Source organism: Sipha flava, unplaced genomic scaffold (genome assembly GCF_003268045.1).
Source record: "Sipha flava isolate LNK unplaced genomic scaffold, YSA_version1 46_pilon_pilon, whole genome shotgun sequence".
Taxonomy (NCBI): domain Eukaryota; kingdom Metazoa; phylum Arthropoda; class Insecta; order Hemiptera; family Aphididae; genus Sipha; species Sipha flava.
This window is the reverse complement of record NW_020273250.1, coordinates 2,185,945-2,205,242: the sequence shown is the minus strand read 5'-3', so window position 1 is coordinate 2,205,242 and position 19,298 is coordinate 2,185,945. Positions and strand designations below refer to the sequence as shown.

At 26.8% G+C, this 19,298-nt stretch overlaps 1 protein-coding gene and 1 pseudogene across 1 annotated transcript in view; one reads left to right on the top strand and one right to left on the bottom strand.

The window, feature by feature from the left end:
- The window catches only part of LOC112689747 (dynein beta chain, ciliary), a 70,908-nt gene extending 54,893 nt beyond the window's left edge, over nucleotides 1-16,015 (top strand). The window contains exons 62-80 of the mRNA XM_025563580.1: nucleotides 950-1,114; nucleotides 2,636-2,834; nucleotides 2,944-3,146; nucleotides 3,214-3,301; nucleotides 3,980-4,197; nucleotides 4,268-4,438; nucleotides 5,528-5,676; nucleotides 5,765-5,932; nucleotides 6,079-6,211; nucleotides 6,517-6,660; nucleotides 8,949-9,086; nucleotides 9,309-9,534; nucleotides 9,612-9,787; nucleotides 10,550-10,792; nucleotides 11,278-11,460; nucleotides 11,516-11,689; nucleotides 15,104-15,252; nucleotides 15,310-15,442; nucleotides 15,653-16,015. Coding sequence (XP_025419365.1) covers nucleotides 950-1,114; nucleotides 2,636-2,834; nucleotides 2,944-3,146; nucleotides 3,214-3,301; nucleotides 3,980-4,197; nucleotides 4,268-4,438; nucleotides 5,528-5,676; nucleotides 5,765-5,932; nucleotides 6,079-6,211; nucleotides 6,517-6,660; nucleotides 8,949-9,086; nucleotides 9,309-9,534; nucleotides 9,612-9,787; nucleotides 10,550-10,792; nucleotides 11,278-11,460; nucleotides 11,516-11,689; nucleotides 15,104-15,252; nucleotides 15,310-15,442; nucleotides 15,653-15,814 — 3,222 coding nt within the window. The 3' untranslated portion in view covers nucleotides 15,815-16,015. The remainder of the gene's footprint in view (nucleotides 1-949; nucleotides 1,115-2,635; nucleotides 2,835-2,943; nucleotides 3,147-3,213; nucleotides 3,302-3,979; nucleotides 4,198-4,267; nucleotides 4,439-5,527; nucleotides 5,677-5,764; nucleotides 5,933-6,078; nucleotides 6,212-6,516; nucleotides 6,661-8,948; nucleotides 9,087-9,308; nucleotides 9,535-9,611; nucleotides 9,788-10,549; nucleotides 10,793-11,277; nucleotides 11,461-11,515; nucleotides 11,690-15,103; nucleotides 15,253-15,309; nucleotides 15,443-15,652) is intronic.
- Nucleotides 16,016-16,142: 127 nt separating this feature from the next.
- On the bottom strand, nucleotides 16,143-18,035 carry LOC112689728 (annotated as a pseudogene).
- Between the last annotated feature and the right edge of the window lie 1,263 nt (nucleotides 18,036-19,298).

Below are 19,298 nucleotides of genomic sequence, written 5' to 3'. Positions count from 1 at the left end.
ATGACATTATCGGAATTTCGTTATCTTAACTGATATAAATATTATTAACGCAGTCCGGGTATTTTTTGATCACACCTCGTATATATTGTGATATGTCAACATTCACTAAATAACTACTCTACACGTCAAAAAATACTGGTAAATGTCCGCTTTGTGAGATATTTGAAACAATTGATAACATTCACCAAAATGATCGGTAAATGTCAACATTCACTGCCATGCGGTCATACACCTTAACATATATATAATTTATAATTAATGTAAATAAAAAATATATTTTAGTAATTGGGCGTTTTGTATTGGCATCTTAGATACATTGCAGTAATTATGGTTTCAGAAAACATGTTTACGAGGTGTTTACGAAATTAAATAACGAGAATTTTAAGTTTTAAAACGTTTATTTAATATTTAACTTGATGACGTTTCGTTGCTCGTTTTTTACGTCACACATTTTTGTACGTTATGACATTACACTATTAACTTTGAAAAAATCGCAGAGCACAAAATATTACACCGATCACTATCAAACTTGGTAGAATTGTGTATAATCTCGTGAACTTTACATCAACAAATTACTCGTACTATTTAATAATACCATATTAATTATTTTCTAATATAACGTGAAGACAAATGTTTAATTTTCGTCAAAGTAAACACATTTGATCTATTAACATATTGCTTAAAGAGATAATCACGAACATGTAATTCAGATATAGCATAATAAGTTATATAATCAAATTTTAAGTTATATTATTGTAGCTATTTTATCTGGTTAGATAATTGACCGATCCATTAGTACCTACTTAATTTAGAATTTGGTCTCGTACAAAAAAATATCTTTGTTTTACTCTGCCAACTCGTAGTTAGGTACATATACCATTCTGATGTTTACTTATACTTTTAAATTAAAATATGATTACCTCAATGTTTATAAAACTTTGATTTTCAGCCTCCTGTGCCAATCACAGAAGGTTTAGATCCTTTGACCTTATTAACTGATGACACACAAGTAGCAATTTGGAATAACGAAGGATTACCTAGTGATCGTATGTCAACAGAAAATGCAACTATTTTATCTAACTCTGATCGCTGGCCATTAATGATCGATCCACAAGTAAAATATATTTTAAGTATTGATTAAATAGTTTAATACTTATCAAATCCGTGATGGTTTACCCCAATTTTTTTTTTTAAAAACTATGATTCAATAAATGAAATTTATATTTTGTCAAATTTCTAAGAAAATATTTATATTTTCAATATTTAATCTTTTAAAATCGTATCTATTCATTTATTTAACATTGAAAATATGACAATAAGTAGTGTAATGAAAAACACATTTGTTAACCAATTTATAATATTAATACAATTTTCAGTTGTTCTGGAATTACCAAAATCATAATAACTGAAACATTGTTAAACTTTAAAATATGACTCATAATAAGATATATATATATATAAAACTTTTTGATTTTAATAAATTATTTTATTTTAAAAATATTCAAAATATTTAAATATTAAAAAATAAAAATAAAAAATGTAATTTGTAATTATGAATATTATACAGAATTATTTCATTATTTATGTTTAAAAAATGAATTCAAATTATTACATTAGATACTGACAAGGTTATTTTAAGCAAAAAATCTAATCAATTATTTATTTAATGAATTTTTTTTGATTTTAATATTATGAATCTGTGTTGCGTGTCAACCGTTTGATCGTATTTTCAGTTACTAGTTCAGTCTAGCCAACGCTTGGATGTAGGTATAATGAAATAATTAATACTATTTATGATTAGTTGGTTTATTAAACTGTTAAAATTATTTTAAGTACAATAAATTAAAGTTAGCTGTTAAAATTCTAAGTCCAAATATTTAAACTATTGAAAATCATTTCTAAGTATTACAATATTTAAAATATTTCTAAGTCCATACCATGACATACACTAGCGTGAAGGTGCTCAGTGTCGCATAACCAAAATTCGTCTGTTTTGCCCTTGTTTCCAGGTCCCTTTTATATCTGATATATGCAAGTGTGTGTGTGTATATATAAAAATGATAATAAAAATATGATAATTCCTTATTGATTCTGTGTGTGGGTACTATTTCTTGACCAGCCTATATTTACTAATGCAAAGATCCAGGATGTAGTCACTATTATTTTGATTTAACTTATCCACGGGTGTGGTTTTGATATTCATATTCTTATTTTAATTTTTGTATAAATAACCATGTGAATAATTTAACTTATCCACGTGTGTAGTTTTGATATTCCTAGAACTCCCTTATTATGTAATTATTATTGTGTGACTACGCAGGACGCGACACCTGTCACAACTACTAAAAAACACCAATCACTTTAAAACTTTAATATCTAAAATCTACTTTAAAAATTGTAATTTATATATTAAAAATAAAACTAAAAAGTATTCAATAGACAATTAAAACAAAAAAGTCATCCAATACAAAATAATTTAAAAATATATTTTTGCTTCGAAAATGCTATATTTACTTAAATTATCTGATATATAAACTATAATACTTTGTTAAATAATTATATGACACAGCATTTTAATTAGTTTTGAAGATACGTTTTACTATATTTTAGTTTATTTTTTTGAAAAATATTATAGTTGCAAGGTGTTAAATGGATTAAACAGAAATATGGAGAAAATTTAATAGTACTGCGTTTAGGACAAAAAGGATCGATGGATGAATTAGAAAAGAGTATCATTACTGGAAAAATAGTATTACTTGAAAATATTGAAGAAAATTTAGATCCTGTTTTAGATCCTTTACTAGGTCGTAATCTTATTAAAAAAAGGAAAGTAAGTGTAGTTAATACGTGCTATATAGTTATAAAAATATAGTTGAATTTGTTATTTGTAGGTGATTTATTATATGTTAATTTTTAATTGAATACTTATTTACAATAACAGAGCTATTAAAATGGGAGACAAAGAGGTTGAATATAATCAAGAGTTTCGTCTGTTGCTTCATACCAAACTAGCTAACCCGCATTATAAACCTGAAATGCAAGCTCAAACAACTCTGATTAACTTTACTGTCACCAGGGATGGTTTAGAAGATCAGCTACTTGCTGAAGTCGTAAAAGCCGAACGACCTGATTTAGAACAACTTAAAGTAATTTATACTGATCTTGAACTATTCATTTATGGAAATATAATTAAATTATGATTTTTACTTATAGGCGGAATTAACTAAACAACAAAATGACTTTAAAATTATGTTAAAAAAATTAGAAGATGATTTACTATCACGATTGTCTTCAGCTGGAGGTATACTTTAACTCTAATCTTATTTATGTATTTATTTAATTAATTTTTTTGCGAAATGTCTAATTTCAAATACAATTATAATTATGATAATATTCAGTAATAATAACTAATTAATAAATAATACTAAATAATATTTCAATAATTTTCATTTTTTCTAAATTAATAATTTTGAATATAAAAAGTAATTTTTAAAACATTTCTTTATATTAAAATAATGTATACTATTTATTGATTATAACGATATATTTATTTATTTCAGCCATCGTAATAGTATATCTAAAAAATGTAGAGTAATTAAAAATAACCATGTATTAGAATAGAGAAGATTTATGTTAAATTTGATTTTCAATCCACAGATAAAACAATTATTATAAATTATTATATTTGTGTTATAATTTTAATAATTAAAAATAGTGGAATGAAAAAACTCTTCGTGCCATACTAGCTTTTATTATTATGTTCAATCATTATATTCAATTTTTAATGTAATTACAATTTGTGATCAATTGTATTCTAAATAAACTGAACGTATTTGACAAGAAAAATTTTTGAAATATTTAATAATAGTATGATTAAGATGATCGATTGCCATGCTAATATTGTTTTAAATTGATTATAATGTGTATATAATAAGTGTGATAAAATTCAGTTAAATTAAACGTGTTTCTTGCTTTAAAGATAATATACTGAGCGATACAGCCTTGGTAGAAAACTTGGAAACTACAAAACGAACTGCCGCAGAGATACAACAAAAAGTAGCTGAGGCAAAAATTACATCAGAAAAAATTGACGAAGCCAGAGAACATTATAGGCCAGCAGCTGCAAGGGCTAGTTTGTTATACTTTATACTCAATGAACTTAATACAATAAATCTGGTTTACCAATTTTCATTAAAGGTAAAGAAAAAGAGGGAAAATACTATTGTAGTATTTCATACTTTAGATTATACCAAATTAAAAATTATAGGCATTCAGTGTGGTGTTCAATAACGCAATCGAAAAATCAATCCCAGCCGAAAGTGTATCATTACGAGTGAACAATTTGATTGATTGTATTACTTATTTCGTATTTGTGTATACTTCAAGAGGGCTTTTCGAGTGTGATAAGCTTATATTTGCATCACAAATGACATTCCAAGTAAGTGTATAATTGTGTACTTTTGTCGTTGATTGAAAAAAATAATATTTTCTCATAAGAAGTAAAAAAAACATGTGATTAACATGAAGTAATGACATCAATGTTAATAATTGTACTTCAAGAAAATAAATAAGTAACCATATTATCAGGAGGGGCGTATTTAAACTCACTTCGGGGGGGGGGGGAGCGACTCAAATTTTTTTTAATTCAGACTTAATATTTACAAGTAAAATTGTAGGTAATATTTAAATCAGGCGAATCCTTAATATTTGTTGTTTTTTTTTTTTTTAATTTAATACCGATTCCATTTAGAATGGACTTTTGTGTAGTTCTTTTTTAACACCAATCTATGCTTTGAAAGTTTTCCTTGTATTTTATTTGATTTTTCACTAAGTATGTACCAGAGCTTAAATCAAAATAATATATATTATTTACCGTTATGGGACGTTTTTCGACCAAATTTAAAATAAGCCGATTGCCTTTTCGACCAAAACAAAAATTTATATAATAAATTTAAAATAATAAAATAATGATGTACAATTTTTGTCAATAATTATTAAAATATTAATATAAAAGAAACGATATTTTGTATCTAGTTTTGATCTCTTATCGTAATGAAAATTGTTTGCATTTTTTTTTTCGAAAAATCAGAACTTTAATTTTAAAAATTTTAGGACTTCACTCGTTACGCCTGCCGACACCACTCACAAGCTCAAGTGCCATGGTACAGACACTAAATATCGTTATAAAATGATCCACATTAAAAAAAATTTGAAATGTCTATCTCACATGATCGATTCCGAATACCATTAATATTATTACTATTATTATTCGATTACGAATTCAGGGGTGGCGATCTCCCAAAAATACGCCCCTGATAATCAATTATATTTTATTTAAAATAAGTGATAAACAAATGTTATACATTTTCATAATTTAATTTTAGTAATTATTTTTTAAAAATAAAACTGTTTAGTTCAGAATATTTAGTTATTATTTTGTTTTAGAATATCAAAATCTAATTCAAATATACTATCAAATACATAACGTTAGATATATTTTGTCATATTAAAGTACTATATTTAACAGATATTATTAATGAGCGAAGAGATAGCTCCACAAGAGTTGGATTTCTTTTTAAGATTCCCAACAGCTCAACATATAAGTAGTCCGGTAGAATTTTTGTCAAATTCTAGTTGGTCTGGTGTTCGCAGTTTGTCAACTAAAGATGAATTCAGGTAAATAATAAATGTAATAAAATGATAAAAATTTCTAAATTATGTATCTAATCTAAAATATATTTTTAAAAATGTATTTTTTTCTAAGGAATTTAGACCGTGATATTGAAACATCATCTAAAAGATGGAAAAAATTTATTGAATCAGACTGTCCAGAACGTGAGAAATTCCCTCAGGAATGGAAAAACAAAGTATCATTACATAGACTTATGATGATGCGAGCATTAAGACCAGATCGAATGACTTATGCCATGTCGTAAGTATATCAATTTGTTGTGATAGTACTTAGATTATAAATTATTCTGGATTATTCAGAATCATGAATTGTATGATCATGATGAATTTTAACACAACAGTTACTCTTTAACTATGTTAAATTAATATCATTTATACATTAATAAGGGTATTCATTGAAGAAAAACTCGGTTCAAAGTATGTAGAAGGTAGAAGTGTTGATTTTGCCAAGTCATTTGAAGAAACTAGTCCAACAACACCAATTTTCTTTATTCTTTCTCCAGGAGTGAACCCATTAAAAGTAATGTATTATTATATGAAAATATAATGAGTATATATTTATAATTACAAAAAATATTTTGGATATATTATCAGTGTAAACTAAATTTTGAATTCAAATACAAAAATTATCGAATTTTTATATGAATTTACATATTTCTAGTTGTAACATTCAAATTTTTTTTTTTTAATGTTATTGCTTAAATAAAATTACTTACTTGAAAAAAAATATAAAAATAGACAATAGTAATAGTAATTTATGAGTATTTTATAAAGTAGAAACTGATTAAGTGTAATTTATGATTATTATTAACAATTTGTATATAGGATGTCGAAGATTTGGGGCACAAACTTGGAATTTCAACAGCATTAAACAATTTTCACAATGTCTCATTAGGTCAAGGTCAAGAAGTTGTAGCTGAAATTGCTATGGAAATTGCTGCTAAAAATGGTCATTGGGTTGTTCTTCAAGTAAGTATTATATTAATTTTATATTAATATCTGATTGTAGCAGTTTAAATTAATTAATTTTATCCAAAATTTTCTTGCGCATAATTAATTTAAAGTCAGTTTTTTAATCTAATAATGTATTATAACCACATAAAGCTTGAATATTTTATATAATATTAGTGGACGCTGAAAAAAAATGTCGTGAGGGGTTTTGAAAAAATTAGAATAATTACCGTTATTTAGAAATAATTATTTATTATATTTTTGTTAGTTATAAAAATTATAAAATCATATTCACCATCTTCGGTGTTTTTGCCATAATATCTAAAATATGTATGTTTAATAATGCTAACTCATTCAATTGGTTTTCCACTGTCTTGTTTCGTAAATAGGTTTTTAATCTACGAAGACGAGAGAATGATATTTCATTCTAAGCAACCGAAATGGAAAGGGTTGCTCCAATTTGGAAAAATCAATGTATAAACTGATATAACGTAGAGTCACAAAAGTTTAAGGCATCAATAAATGTTTTTGGCCTCTTTTCTTCAGACGTATTTGAATAATATCTAAAACAATAATATAAATAAGTTTTCATATAAATAATAAAGAATATCTAAGATAATAAGAAACAAAGTTACCTGCGTCACATTGTGATATCTGCTTCTAAATTTTCATCAGATCCTTTTATGTCATTTGGCCACTTTTTTTCTGAACGTATTGACTGTTACGACTATTTCTTTCGTAATCAGTTCACTGTACTTTGTTGGTAAAATATTTTTTTTTTTTTAAAGTAATTTACGATGGTTGAGAAACCTGGATTTGAGTTGATTTAATAAGTGGTCTATAAATGAAATAAAAATGGATTGATGGTAGTATATTTCGGGAATTCCTTCATAGTTATTACGGTTTTGCTGTTGTCCGACGTACTGAGGAACTACTAAATGGACATAAACTGTATCTGCTATTTCACAAATATACTATTACATTTTTCTTCTGAATTTTGATGCATATCGTGGATTTCTTCGTACAAATTATTAGCGTAATTTACACAGTGGGTTAAATCACAATTTTCTTTTTGCCAAAATACGCTATGATTTTTGGTTAAGTTAATATTGGCTTGAATATTGTTAAAGGTATAATAAATTGAGAAGTATGAGGTTGTACTCCATGAAGTATGCATGAATATGCATGAATATACATGATAAATGCATCAGTTTTAGTGCTGTTCTCGTTAAGTTCCTCCAATGATGAGCAAACATGTTCGTAAACATTATGAAACAAATTCAGAGATTTCAAATTTTTAAAATAATCCTATTAACAACTTTAGGGGTGGTTTTTGATAGCAAATGTTACTAGTTGGTTCATTAGAGACTAGATAGGTATTTTTTTTTAATTTCTTAACACTTTTCCTAATAATTACGTAAACACCCGATTTCATCAAAATATAATTTTCTAACGTTTATAACATTTGTGTGCACCGATTTGGTAAACTTTTTTAATTCACTGGAAAGAGCGATTTCTTTAGTACATTGTATTATATTTTCAAATCTTGATTTAACACTTTAAAATATTAATCAACTTTTAACTACCAAAAATTGACCGTGATTTTTATCAACAGTTCAAATTCAAACGATTACTATTGAAGATTGTGAATACAGATTTTTTGAAATTTTTTCATGCAAGTAAGAAAAATTTACGAGGAATATTGTACCAAAATCTCAAAATTTTGTAGCCTACCAAATTTTTTTTTATTGACGTTTTACGAAAAATATAGTATGTTGCGAAATGAACGGCGGCGAAGTGATCATGGTGGAACGATTTAGACTCATTAATTTTCCAGAAGTATTATCATCATGCGATTTCAAACTTTTGATTTGAAGGTACCAATACCTTTGAGAATATTTGGAAAATTACAAATTATTACAGATTCACTTTTTTTTTACTAAAAATTTGAAATTATTTTTTTCTAACATATTTTAATCGTCTTTTGACCAATTAATTTTTTCAAGGTGCATAAGGTAGAATAGCTACGTTAGAAATTAATCATCCATTCATTTGGAGGGAGGTTTGAACCCCTAAAACCCCTCCCTGCGTTTTCCACAGTATATTAATGTTAATATAGAATACAATTTGTATCAAGAAATGTTTTTACAAAATAATATATTAATTACATTTTGTGTTATCATTATAATCAAAAAATTAATTTTGTATTATTTGGCTAAACTATTAATGCCATTCCTAAATTGACAATTAAAAAATGAATATTTTTTGCTTGATCAAATTTAAAATTAAATATTTTTTTATTTAAGAATATACATTTGGTTAAGAAATGGCTACCGACACTCGAAAAGAAAATGGAATTACTCGGAGAAACAGCTCATCCGAATTATCGGCTGTTCTTAAGTGCTGAACCAGCAGCCACAGCATCTGCACACATTATTCCACAAGTATGTGTGCTGGTTTATTGTAATTTTAATATTAATGATCTAAAATTTAAATTAAATATTTAAATAAGCATTTGGAATGTGAATGGTTACATAAGAAAAGTATAAAATTAAAAATAGTTTTAACTAAAGTTGCAATTTCATTGAGATAATAAATATAACAGTGGAAATAATTTAAAACCTTATGTAGCTATTATAAGATTATTAATAATTTTATTATAATAGGGTATTTTAGAATCATGTATAAAAATTACGAATGAGCCTCCGACGGGCATGCAAGCGAACTTGCATAAAGCGCTGGAAAATTTTAACCAAGAAACGTTGGAAATGTCGTCAAAAGAAGCAGAGTTTAAAGCAATTCTATTTTCACTCTGTTACTTCCACGCCGTAGTTGCAGAGCGTAGGAAATTCGGCGCGCAAGGGTGGAATAAGATTTATCCATTTAATGTCGGTACGTAGTGAAATGTAGCGCACAACTTGAACTGATTACTGATTAAACATTATTATTTTATTATCGTTTGGTAATAGGTGATTTGAATATCAGTGTAAGCGTCCTGTTCAACTACCTAGAGGCTAATAATAAAGTACCGTGGGAGGATCTACGATATTTATTCGGTGAAATCATGTACGGTGGTCACATAACAGATGATTGGGATAGAAGATTGTGCATATCCTATTTAGAGGAATTGATGCAGCCAGACTTGGTAAATAAATTGAAATAACTTAAGCTTTTTTTATTTTTATTTCTACTAATAGTTAGAATATAGGTTCTATGGAACCTGTAATATTATTACACCGTATGTCATCTCTGAATATATAGTCAATGTTAATATATTATAATTTTAAATCTGTTATTTTGTTTACATGGGTATTACGTTAAATTTAATCTAAATATGTTCTTGGACTAAATATGAATTTATGTAAGGTATATTTCTAGCAGTGAGAATATATGATAAGTATAAGTTGCTTGTACACTAATATTATCTATTTAAACAAAATACTCAAAATATCATGAATTGTTACAATTAATATTTATTTAATTAATTTTATTGAAGTTTTTTACATTGAGACATTATAATGATTTTAATTATATGGTATAATAGAACTACTGAATCCATAGTTTCTTAGTCCGAGTACGTTAATATTGAAAGGGTTATTAGGTGATTCGACAAATTTATGTAGTATACGGGTTAGTACGTAGTAAACGGGTATCTTACATAATTTTAATCTTCTCTTATATTTATTGTTTTAAGAAAACCACGTCAATTATTTTGAAGTAAAATATTAGTAATGTTATAATATATTATAATATTAGTAGAAAATTTGACCACGGTCATTGTATAATAGAAGCATATTACATTGCTACAAAAATTCAACAAGTATTAAAGTCATACTTACAGTTATGATTGTAAATTAATTATAAAATTAAATTATTATTATTATAAATTATTTTTGTTAATTTACAGGTCGACGGAGATCTTCACTTAGCTCCAGGGTTTCCCGCACCTCCAAATACGGACTATCAAGGATATCACACATATATAGATGAAGTTTTACCTGCAGAGAGTCCGGTTTTATATGGTTTGCATCCAAACGCAGAAATCGGCTTTATGAGTACAACTTCCGAGAATTTATTTCGAACTGTATTTGAAATGCAACCTCGGGAAGCCGGTGCCATTGGAGGTACAAATGTCACAAGAGAAGACAAAGTAAGTTTCTTAAGTTTCACCTATTCACTGTTGTTGATGCTTTTTTTTTAAAAAAAAAAAAAAAACCATATTGATATACCAAATAATATTAAATAAATAAATAGTTTATATGAGTATATATAAATAAATTAATTAATCCTTAAACTCAAAAGTTACGATTTTATTGGCTTTTTATATAGATACCTGATTCTGAATTAATTTAATTCGAATCCAGTTATATATTATAAATATGATAATATTCCAGGCTAAGCATTAATAAATTAAATAATTATTTTTTTTATCTAAACTATTTATTTATATGTTCGTTTACGATTAATTACCATTTTTGATTTATTGTATTACTTAATTATTCAGTAATATTAAATTAATTTTTTTCTAAATACAACAATATAATAATAAGATTTATGAAATTATCTTCAAATTATAACTTTTATGTTGATCCATATTTTCACAAAAAAAAAAATTGTTTTTACATTTTTTTTCAGGTAAAACAAATCGTTGATGAAACATTAGAAAAGTTACCCGAAGAATTCAACATACTCGAAATGATGGGCAAAGTAGAAGAAAGGACACCCTATGTGATTGTTGCGTTTCAAGAATGTCAACGGATGAATTTCCTTACTAGTGAAATGAAGCGGTCTCTGAAAGAACTTGAACTCGGACTTAAGGTAAATTGTGAACATCAAAGAAACATATTAATCAATGTAATTTATTTATTTATAGGGAGAATTGACTATTACTTCGGACATGGAAGACTTGGAAACCGCCTTGTTTTTAGATCAAATTCCATCGGTATGGATGAATCGAGCTTATCCGTCTCTCCTTGGACTCGGGGCGTGGTTTTCTGACCTTTTGTTGCGAATTAGAGAGTTAGAAACGTGGACCACTGATTTTGTCGTAAGTGTATATTTGAATGGAATAATGGGACATTTCGTATATTATAAGTATAAATTGTGCACAAAAATCGTATGTTTAACTTACCTATAAGCTTTATGCAAATTCTAAATAAATATATTATAGTCTTTCATAAATTTGTACATATAACAATGAAAAATTATAAAATACCAAGAAATTAAACATGACAAACATACGATGAATTAATTACGGAATATCCGAGTTGGGTCACGAGTTCTAAGGGTTAATCGCAGGTAGTGTACTAGTTCGGTCCCAGACTTTTATAGGTACTAATGTAATAACCCAAAAATACAAAAAAAATAAAGGTGGGGGAGATGGTATATATGAATGAAATGGCGGTGAGATATTAATGTATTAAAGGGTTGTTACCTTCCTCCTTGTTTAAGGGAGGGCTCTCAGGGTTGTGAAGGTTCGAGAGCCGATCAGCTCAAATGTAGTCTGCCAAGCCAAATAAAGCAGCACTCACTTGTTTTGCCGTAGTCCTTCAGATATCGATACGAGGTTGAAAAAAAAGGACAAATGCAGAATTTAATTGCACTGGAACCGGATACTCTTCAACGCTCGTACGAAAAACATAAGTCGAACGGATTAAAATTATAAGTCAAAATAAATCGTACATATAAACTGTCTCGTTAATCTCATGATCGGTGCGTATGCACTGACTACCTAAGATCAAGAGCTCTTGGAAGGGTGGTGTGTGTCTCTGTTATATAGAGACATGCGGCGGCATGGATCTTGGGCAGTCCTTTGAATGTAGGGATGTCAATAGTATTTATTGTTCGACCCGTGTTATTCGTGCGGGTATCGAAGATACCGTTATTTATTTATTTGAAATGGTTTAAAAATCACGTATATATAAATAGTATAAATTATTATAAAATATTTGTGCCATCTTTTACAATAGAATGATGCACATCATTACACTATAATAGTTGGTTGGAACCCGATTGAGCATAGAAATACGTACAATGTTGCCGTCCCACACAACAAAATAATAATTTAAAAAAATATTGAAATATTTACAAGATTTATTTTATAATAATCATCAAAGTATCTATTAGTGTATAAAACTATAAAATTAAATTATTTTACAAATATATATACAATTTATGTCCAGAACAGATTAATTTAAAAGTTAATTTTTAGATGCAATTCATAATATCATTTTTTTAAATAATAATGTATGCAAAAAAAAAAATTCATATGATAAAATAAGAAATACTTATTATAATAAATAATATTTGTATTATGTTATAAAATTTTAATTACGTGTCAACGTTTTAAATTGGTATCCCTAAATAATTATTTCCCACTTTAAATAAATATTTTAGTAAATATTTAGAATGTTTAATTTTTAAATATTCATTGTAAGCCATTATAGTTGCATTAATTTTTTGCATTTCAATAAAACTCATATTTTTATGACAGTCAGTTTCAACTGACCGAATTTTCGTCATCGTTTAAGCTTGAGTTTCTTAAGTTTGAATTTCGGTAATAATAAGTGTTTATTATTCCTCGTTTCATTTCCCACAAAAAAAAAAATTATCTTTTTCAAAATTATCTAGATAATTTATCTTAGATAACCATTTTATTTAAAAAGATGGATAAAAAGATACTTCAAATTATTATTATCTAGATAAGATAAAAAGGTAAATGTTTTTATTTAAATAAATCATCTAGATAAAATTATCTATATAATGCACAACACTGTTAATCATAAATTTTAGGTTGAAATCACAAGTAATACATGTAAAACTATTGTCTGCAGGAATATGTATAAATGGTTGTCAATGAAACTTAAAATCTTCTTGGGTTTTCATTAAATTCAACTGTAAAAAAAACGTCTTCCAGTGACTGGCAATTCGGGAAGTATTTTTCGTCGTCTATCATACATAGCCTTACGAACTGTTTTTAAATCTTTATGAACAATTGAATATAGTTCTAAATTATTTAAAATTTCGTTTCTGATCAATTTTAAAGGTTGAATTCACAGTGACTCTTCAGCACGTCTTTTTTAATTTTCATGTTATACTTGCCTTTCTAATTTACTAGATGAATTTTCTACATGATTATGTTGTCCACTTGATTGAATAACAATATTTTTATGTGGCCCAGATTAAATCATAGCTGTACAATTATTTTACGTGCATCGCCTTTTTTTTTATGAATCCAATAAATCTCTACTTAAAAGCTCCAACATTGGCTAATTCTTTTCCTCGCTCTGATACAATAACTTTTATTTCATTATTTTCCATCGCGTTCAACGTATATAAAAAAAGTAAAAATATCTAAAATATAACGGTGTAACGACGAACAGCCACTAACCACTAACGTCTGATAGTATTGGGTCTAAGTTACTACAGCTAACAATACAAATGCCCTTTTCAATATTTTGTGTAGATAACAAATAATATCCAATTTAACAGATAATAGTAATCGCCAATGCATAGATGTACCTATTTTGATTTTACGATTATGTCGTTTCCTAAACAACTCTTATATTATTTATCGATTTTTCTTAGACTCGTGCCACTTTTCAAGAGATGGGAAACCACGAATGAAAATAATCACCATGCAGTATGCTCTACGGTTAAGTATGTCCCATACGACTTATAAAGCTCAACAATTACGTATATGAATATTTCAAAATACGCTTGTAGCCTGGTTGTAGTCGGATAGAAAAACTGGCAACGTTGCATTCGTTTAACTGTGTTCAATTGGGTTATTAAATATGGATCGTGCTCAATCGGGTTTCAACGCAATAGTTGGGTTCCAAATTATTTTAGGTACTACACTAGTTGGGTCCCGGATTTTTATAGGTACTACACTAGTTGGGTCCTGAATTACTTTAGGTATTACTCTAGTTCCTGAATATTTTTTGGTAAGTACTACATTATACTAATATTTTCCTTTCCATTTTAACAGATTTAAGACTGTCTATGATTTATTTAGACCACAGGTATGGTTAAAAATGTTTTTTATAGTTTTTTTTTTTGTGTTTTAGTTTCTTTTCCATTAAAATATAAATTATTACAATTGTATTGGTAAAAATATTAAAAATGTTAGAAATCAAGTATAAAAATACATATTATATAATATAATTATAGCCATATAGGAAAATTAAAAAATATTAAAAATTTTAAAATCATTACCTATATAATATAAATAAAAATTAATGGAAAAGAAACTAAAAAAAAAACTATAAAAAAACATTTTTAACCATACCTGTGGTCTAAATAAATCATAGACAGTCTTAAGTCTGTTAAAATGAGAAGGAAAATGTTAGTATAATGTAGTACTTACAAAAAATATTCAGGAATTAGTGTATACCTAAAATAATTCGGAACACAATTCGGATGCAGCCATTAATTAAAGTAATGCAATATTTTTGATAAGGTTCCCACGTCAGTCTGGCTGTCTGGTTTTTTTAATCCGCAATCTTTTTTGACGGCGATCATGCAAAGTACTGCGAGAAAACACGAATTACCTCTCGACAAAATGTGTCTACAATGTGATGTTACGAAAAAACAAAAGGAAGAATTCAGGTAGCCATTTTTGTCGCAAGTAGCTTTTGCGTGACATCTATAAATATAATATTTCAGTGGAGCTGCCAGAGATGGAGCATATATTCATGGACTTTTTATGGAAGGTGCCAGATGGGATATATTGCAAGGAGTTATAATGGAATCGAAACTAAAAGAACTATTTCCTGAAATGCCCGTTATTAATGTTCGGGTTGGTAAACAATTATTATTTTTAATTCAACCGTTAGTTGGCAGTATTTTTCGTCTAATCATTGTCGATGGAGAGTGTTAACATTTTATTTAGTATTAAATTGTTGATAAACTATTTTAATACATTGTAATGTATAATATATTATTGCATAGGTTTTATTAATAGTAATTTTTGTGGTTAAATCGATTTCATAATATAATTTATTTGCAGGCCATTACACAAGACAAACAAGATTCACGGAATGTTTATGAATGTCCAGTGTACAAAACGCGAACACGAGGTCCGACTTATGTGTGGACATTTAGTCTTAAAAGTAAAGACAAATCATCAAAATGGACATTGGCTGGCGTTGCACTTCTATTACAAATATAATTAAGTTTTAGATTTTTTAGATATCTGCAATTACATTAGAAATGTAATAATAATACTATATTATCAGTGGTGGTTATAACTGACTTTTAAGGAGGGGGGGGGGCGGAAATTATAAAAATCATAGGACAATAATGAGTCGTTGGAGGGCCCATAATTTTTCCCCAATATTTTGAAATAATACAAATATTTCAAATAGAACAAATATTTTTTATTATACATAGTATATTATGAAATTATCCAAAATAGGTTCACCTTGTATTTATAATTAAATAAAAATAATAATAAAAAGTATTGTCACAGATGCACAGTTAATCAACTATTGTAATAATAAAAATCTAAAATAAAAGTATATATCTATTTTTTTTTTGTTTAGCAAAACGCGTAATATTATTTTATATACCTATAGGAATATCTTTATGAATGTGAAGTAATGCTAGCCCATTCAATTTTTCTTCGATACTATGTATTGTATTTTTAGCAATTTTTCTAATTCGTTGGACAACGCCACGGACTGCAGATACCACAACAGAACAGCAATCGGTTCCAATGCCTACACAGTAATTTAAATCTAATTCTAATTCTTGCAATAGTTTTACGACTGTATTTCCCAAAAGTTCTCCAGTTTATTTAGGTTCGAATTTACTATTTAATATTTCTTGAGGTTCATCGTCGTCTTCCAAATTAACATCTAATTGTTGGTGTTTTTGTTTATTATAAACATAGCTATGACAATCAATAAATGTTAAAAATCGTTCTTATGATTTTCCGTGTAAAATATACCGAATAATTTAACACATTTGAAAAATGTTAGATAAGTCTGTGGTCTCATCAAATAGAATACTAAAATATTTTGCTTCTTTTACTTCTAACAGTATTAAATGTAATATTTCTTGTTTGCAACACTCGATTATTTCATTTTGTGTTAATTTACTTATGTAAGTAGCTCTTTCACCAGTAGTTTTCAAATGATTTTTAAGTAAAAAGTCACCAGCATCAATTCAAAACTTAAGAAGTTCTTTAAAGTTTCCTTGATTAATAACAAAATCAACTTTTCCTCCATCTTCTTGATAAATAAAACCATCATCACGATGACCACGCAACGGTATATTTTACTGGCCTAAGAAAACAATCGTTTTTATTATTGGTCGTAATCGTTCACGGTTATCTAATATTTGTTTATTACGTTGATCATTTACTAAATTGATAACTTCTTTTTCAGGATGATTGTAGGTATTCAAAAAGTCATTTACTCGTTGTGTATGATCTTTATGATAACCATTATTATTGTGTAATTCTAAAATACCATCTTTCTTTAATAGCTTTGCAAATTTAATCACTGGTTCAGTAATCAATCTTTTTAGTTGCTCTGTTTTATGCATACCCCCTTTGGTTGAAGTTGAAAACAAAACACAAACCTTACCAAATAAACCAGACTTGATTTTTGAAAACTAAATGTATGGAAACTTTTCAAAGTGATTTTTCCTTAAAAATTATTTTTCCGATTTACCTTTTTTAGTATGAATTGAAAATGGTTATTGAAAATCATCACTATGAACATTACTTCGTTGAAGAATGACTGATTTCGAATAATCATTTATAACGTTAGTTTGAGTTATGAAATGTCCAATATCTAATTCAATATCATGAAGTTTTTCATTTTCTATTGGATTAAATAACTCATTTGTATCAGAACAATTCGTATCTGTCGGATTTGAGATTGCAATTGTTTCTGACTCATGTGTACCGTCTTCATTAGATTGATATTTACATTTTTTCTGAATACTTACAAAATAACTAGTTATACGATTATTATTTGACGACATATATAAACGAGTTATTATACGTAATAATAATAATAATATTATAACAGCACTGTATAAATTATAAATACAGAGAACGTAGAAATAAAGAACATTGACAAGCAAGCGCAGACAAACTTATATGGATTGTATACAACATAGTCAATATACCATAATATTCCATAATAGTCCATAATACGAGTATACAGCGTTTATTATATTTTTAGACTTATATTTAAATTATCGTAATATCACAATGGGAAATCTATTACATTATTGAGATTATTCCTAGCATTCATATATATACATATATACATATATAAACAACGACGCGTGACATTCCGAATAACATATTACGTAAGGTAGAAAGTACCAATACTTGTTTTTTTTTTTCTATTTGATCTGTCATTTTTTTCAAGAAATCATTTAAATAAAAAAAATAAGTTACCTAGATAATTTTTTAAATTTAATTTAAAATAAACATATCACTAATAAATAATTGATTTATTTGGTAATTCATGGGCAATGAATGAAAAAAAAAAAACACTTGACTTTGGAATTATCTTCCAAGTTACTAAACTGAAATAAGTACGGCCTCAAATAAATACACTAAGTACACCAATGAACCAAAATAAGTATTTGTGATAGATATACCAACTTTAATAATTATTTAAAAATTAATAAGATTATTTTTTACCTCAGTCTACTTTAGAATAGCATAATTTATAAATATAATGTAAATAACATTTTAGCATGATAAATGTTATTTATGGAATTAAAATGTTATGAAGAAAATTCTAATATACTTATTACTTAGTCATTTTCTTTTCATTTTTAAGTATTGTATTACTATTTTGTTTGATTTTTTAATGAAAATTGTATGTTAGTTTTACAGTTTAAGTTACTAAATGTATAGTACTACCTAATATATATTGGTTTTAGATCAACGTTATTTTCAATATTTAAACATAATAATCGTGTATTTGTAGTATAACGTATGGTTAGTAGGCGCATTGTGTATGCAATATAGCTATATGTTGTCGATGAATATATTTTTACTATACTATATAATATAATATTACTTTAATATTCTAATTAGTAATTACATATAATAGAATAATTATTATTATATTTGTCATGAGTTTTATTCGTCTTGAAAATGTATACATTTTATTCCTGAACCATTTCTCGTTGTCATATTTTTGGTTAAGTTTATAAAATGTAGTCTTAACTATTTTCACTCAATGCTATATCTGTGTTGTCGGTGACCGGTCAAAGTAAGGCACTGTATAGATCATTTAATTTCATTGGTTTTTTTAATTTTATTTTTCCTATGATGGAAGTAAAATATTTTATTAAAATTATCGTGGTATTATATTTTCATATGAAATACGAAGATATTTTATTTTTCTAAATGTTAGTGTCAAAACATTCAGGGGTTGTAGGCGCGGAAAGTGCCCAACAATTTTATAGGGCTGGCTTGTTCGCCTTAATAATTATACAAAATTTGTAATAATAAGTGGACTGTATAATAAAAATATAGTATAATACTAATAATAATAATAATAATAAATGCAAGGTGGCCCTACAGCGGCACAACCAAAATATAAATTACATAATAAAATAAATAAATCAACAATGTGTGGCCCACATGGCGCACACTGATAATAAATGAATAAATAAAT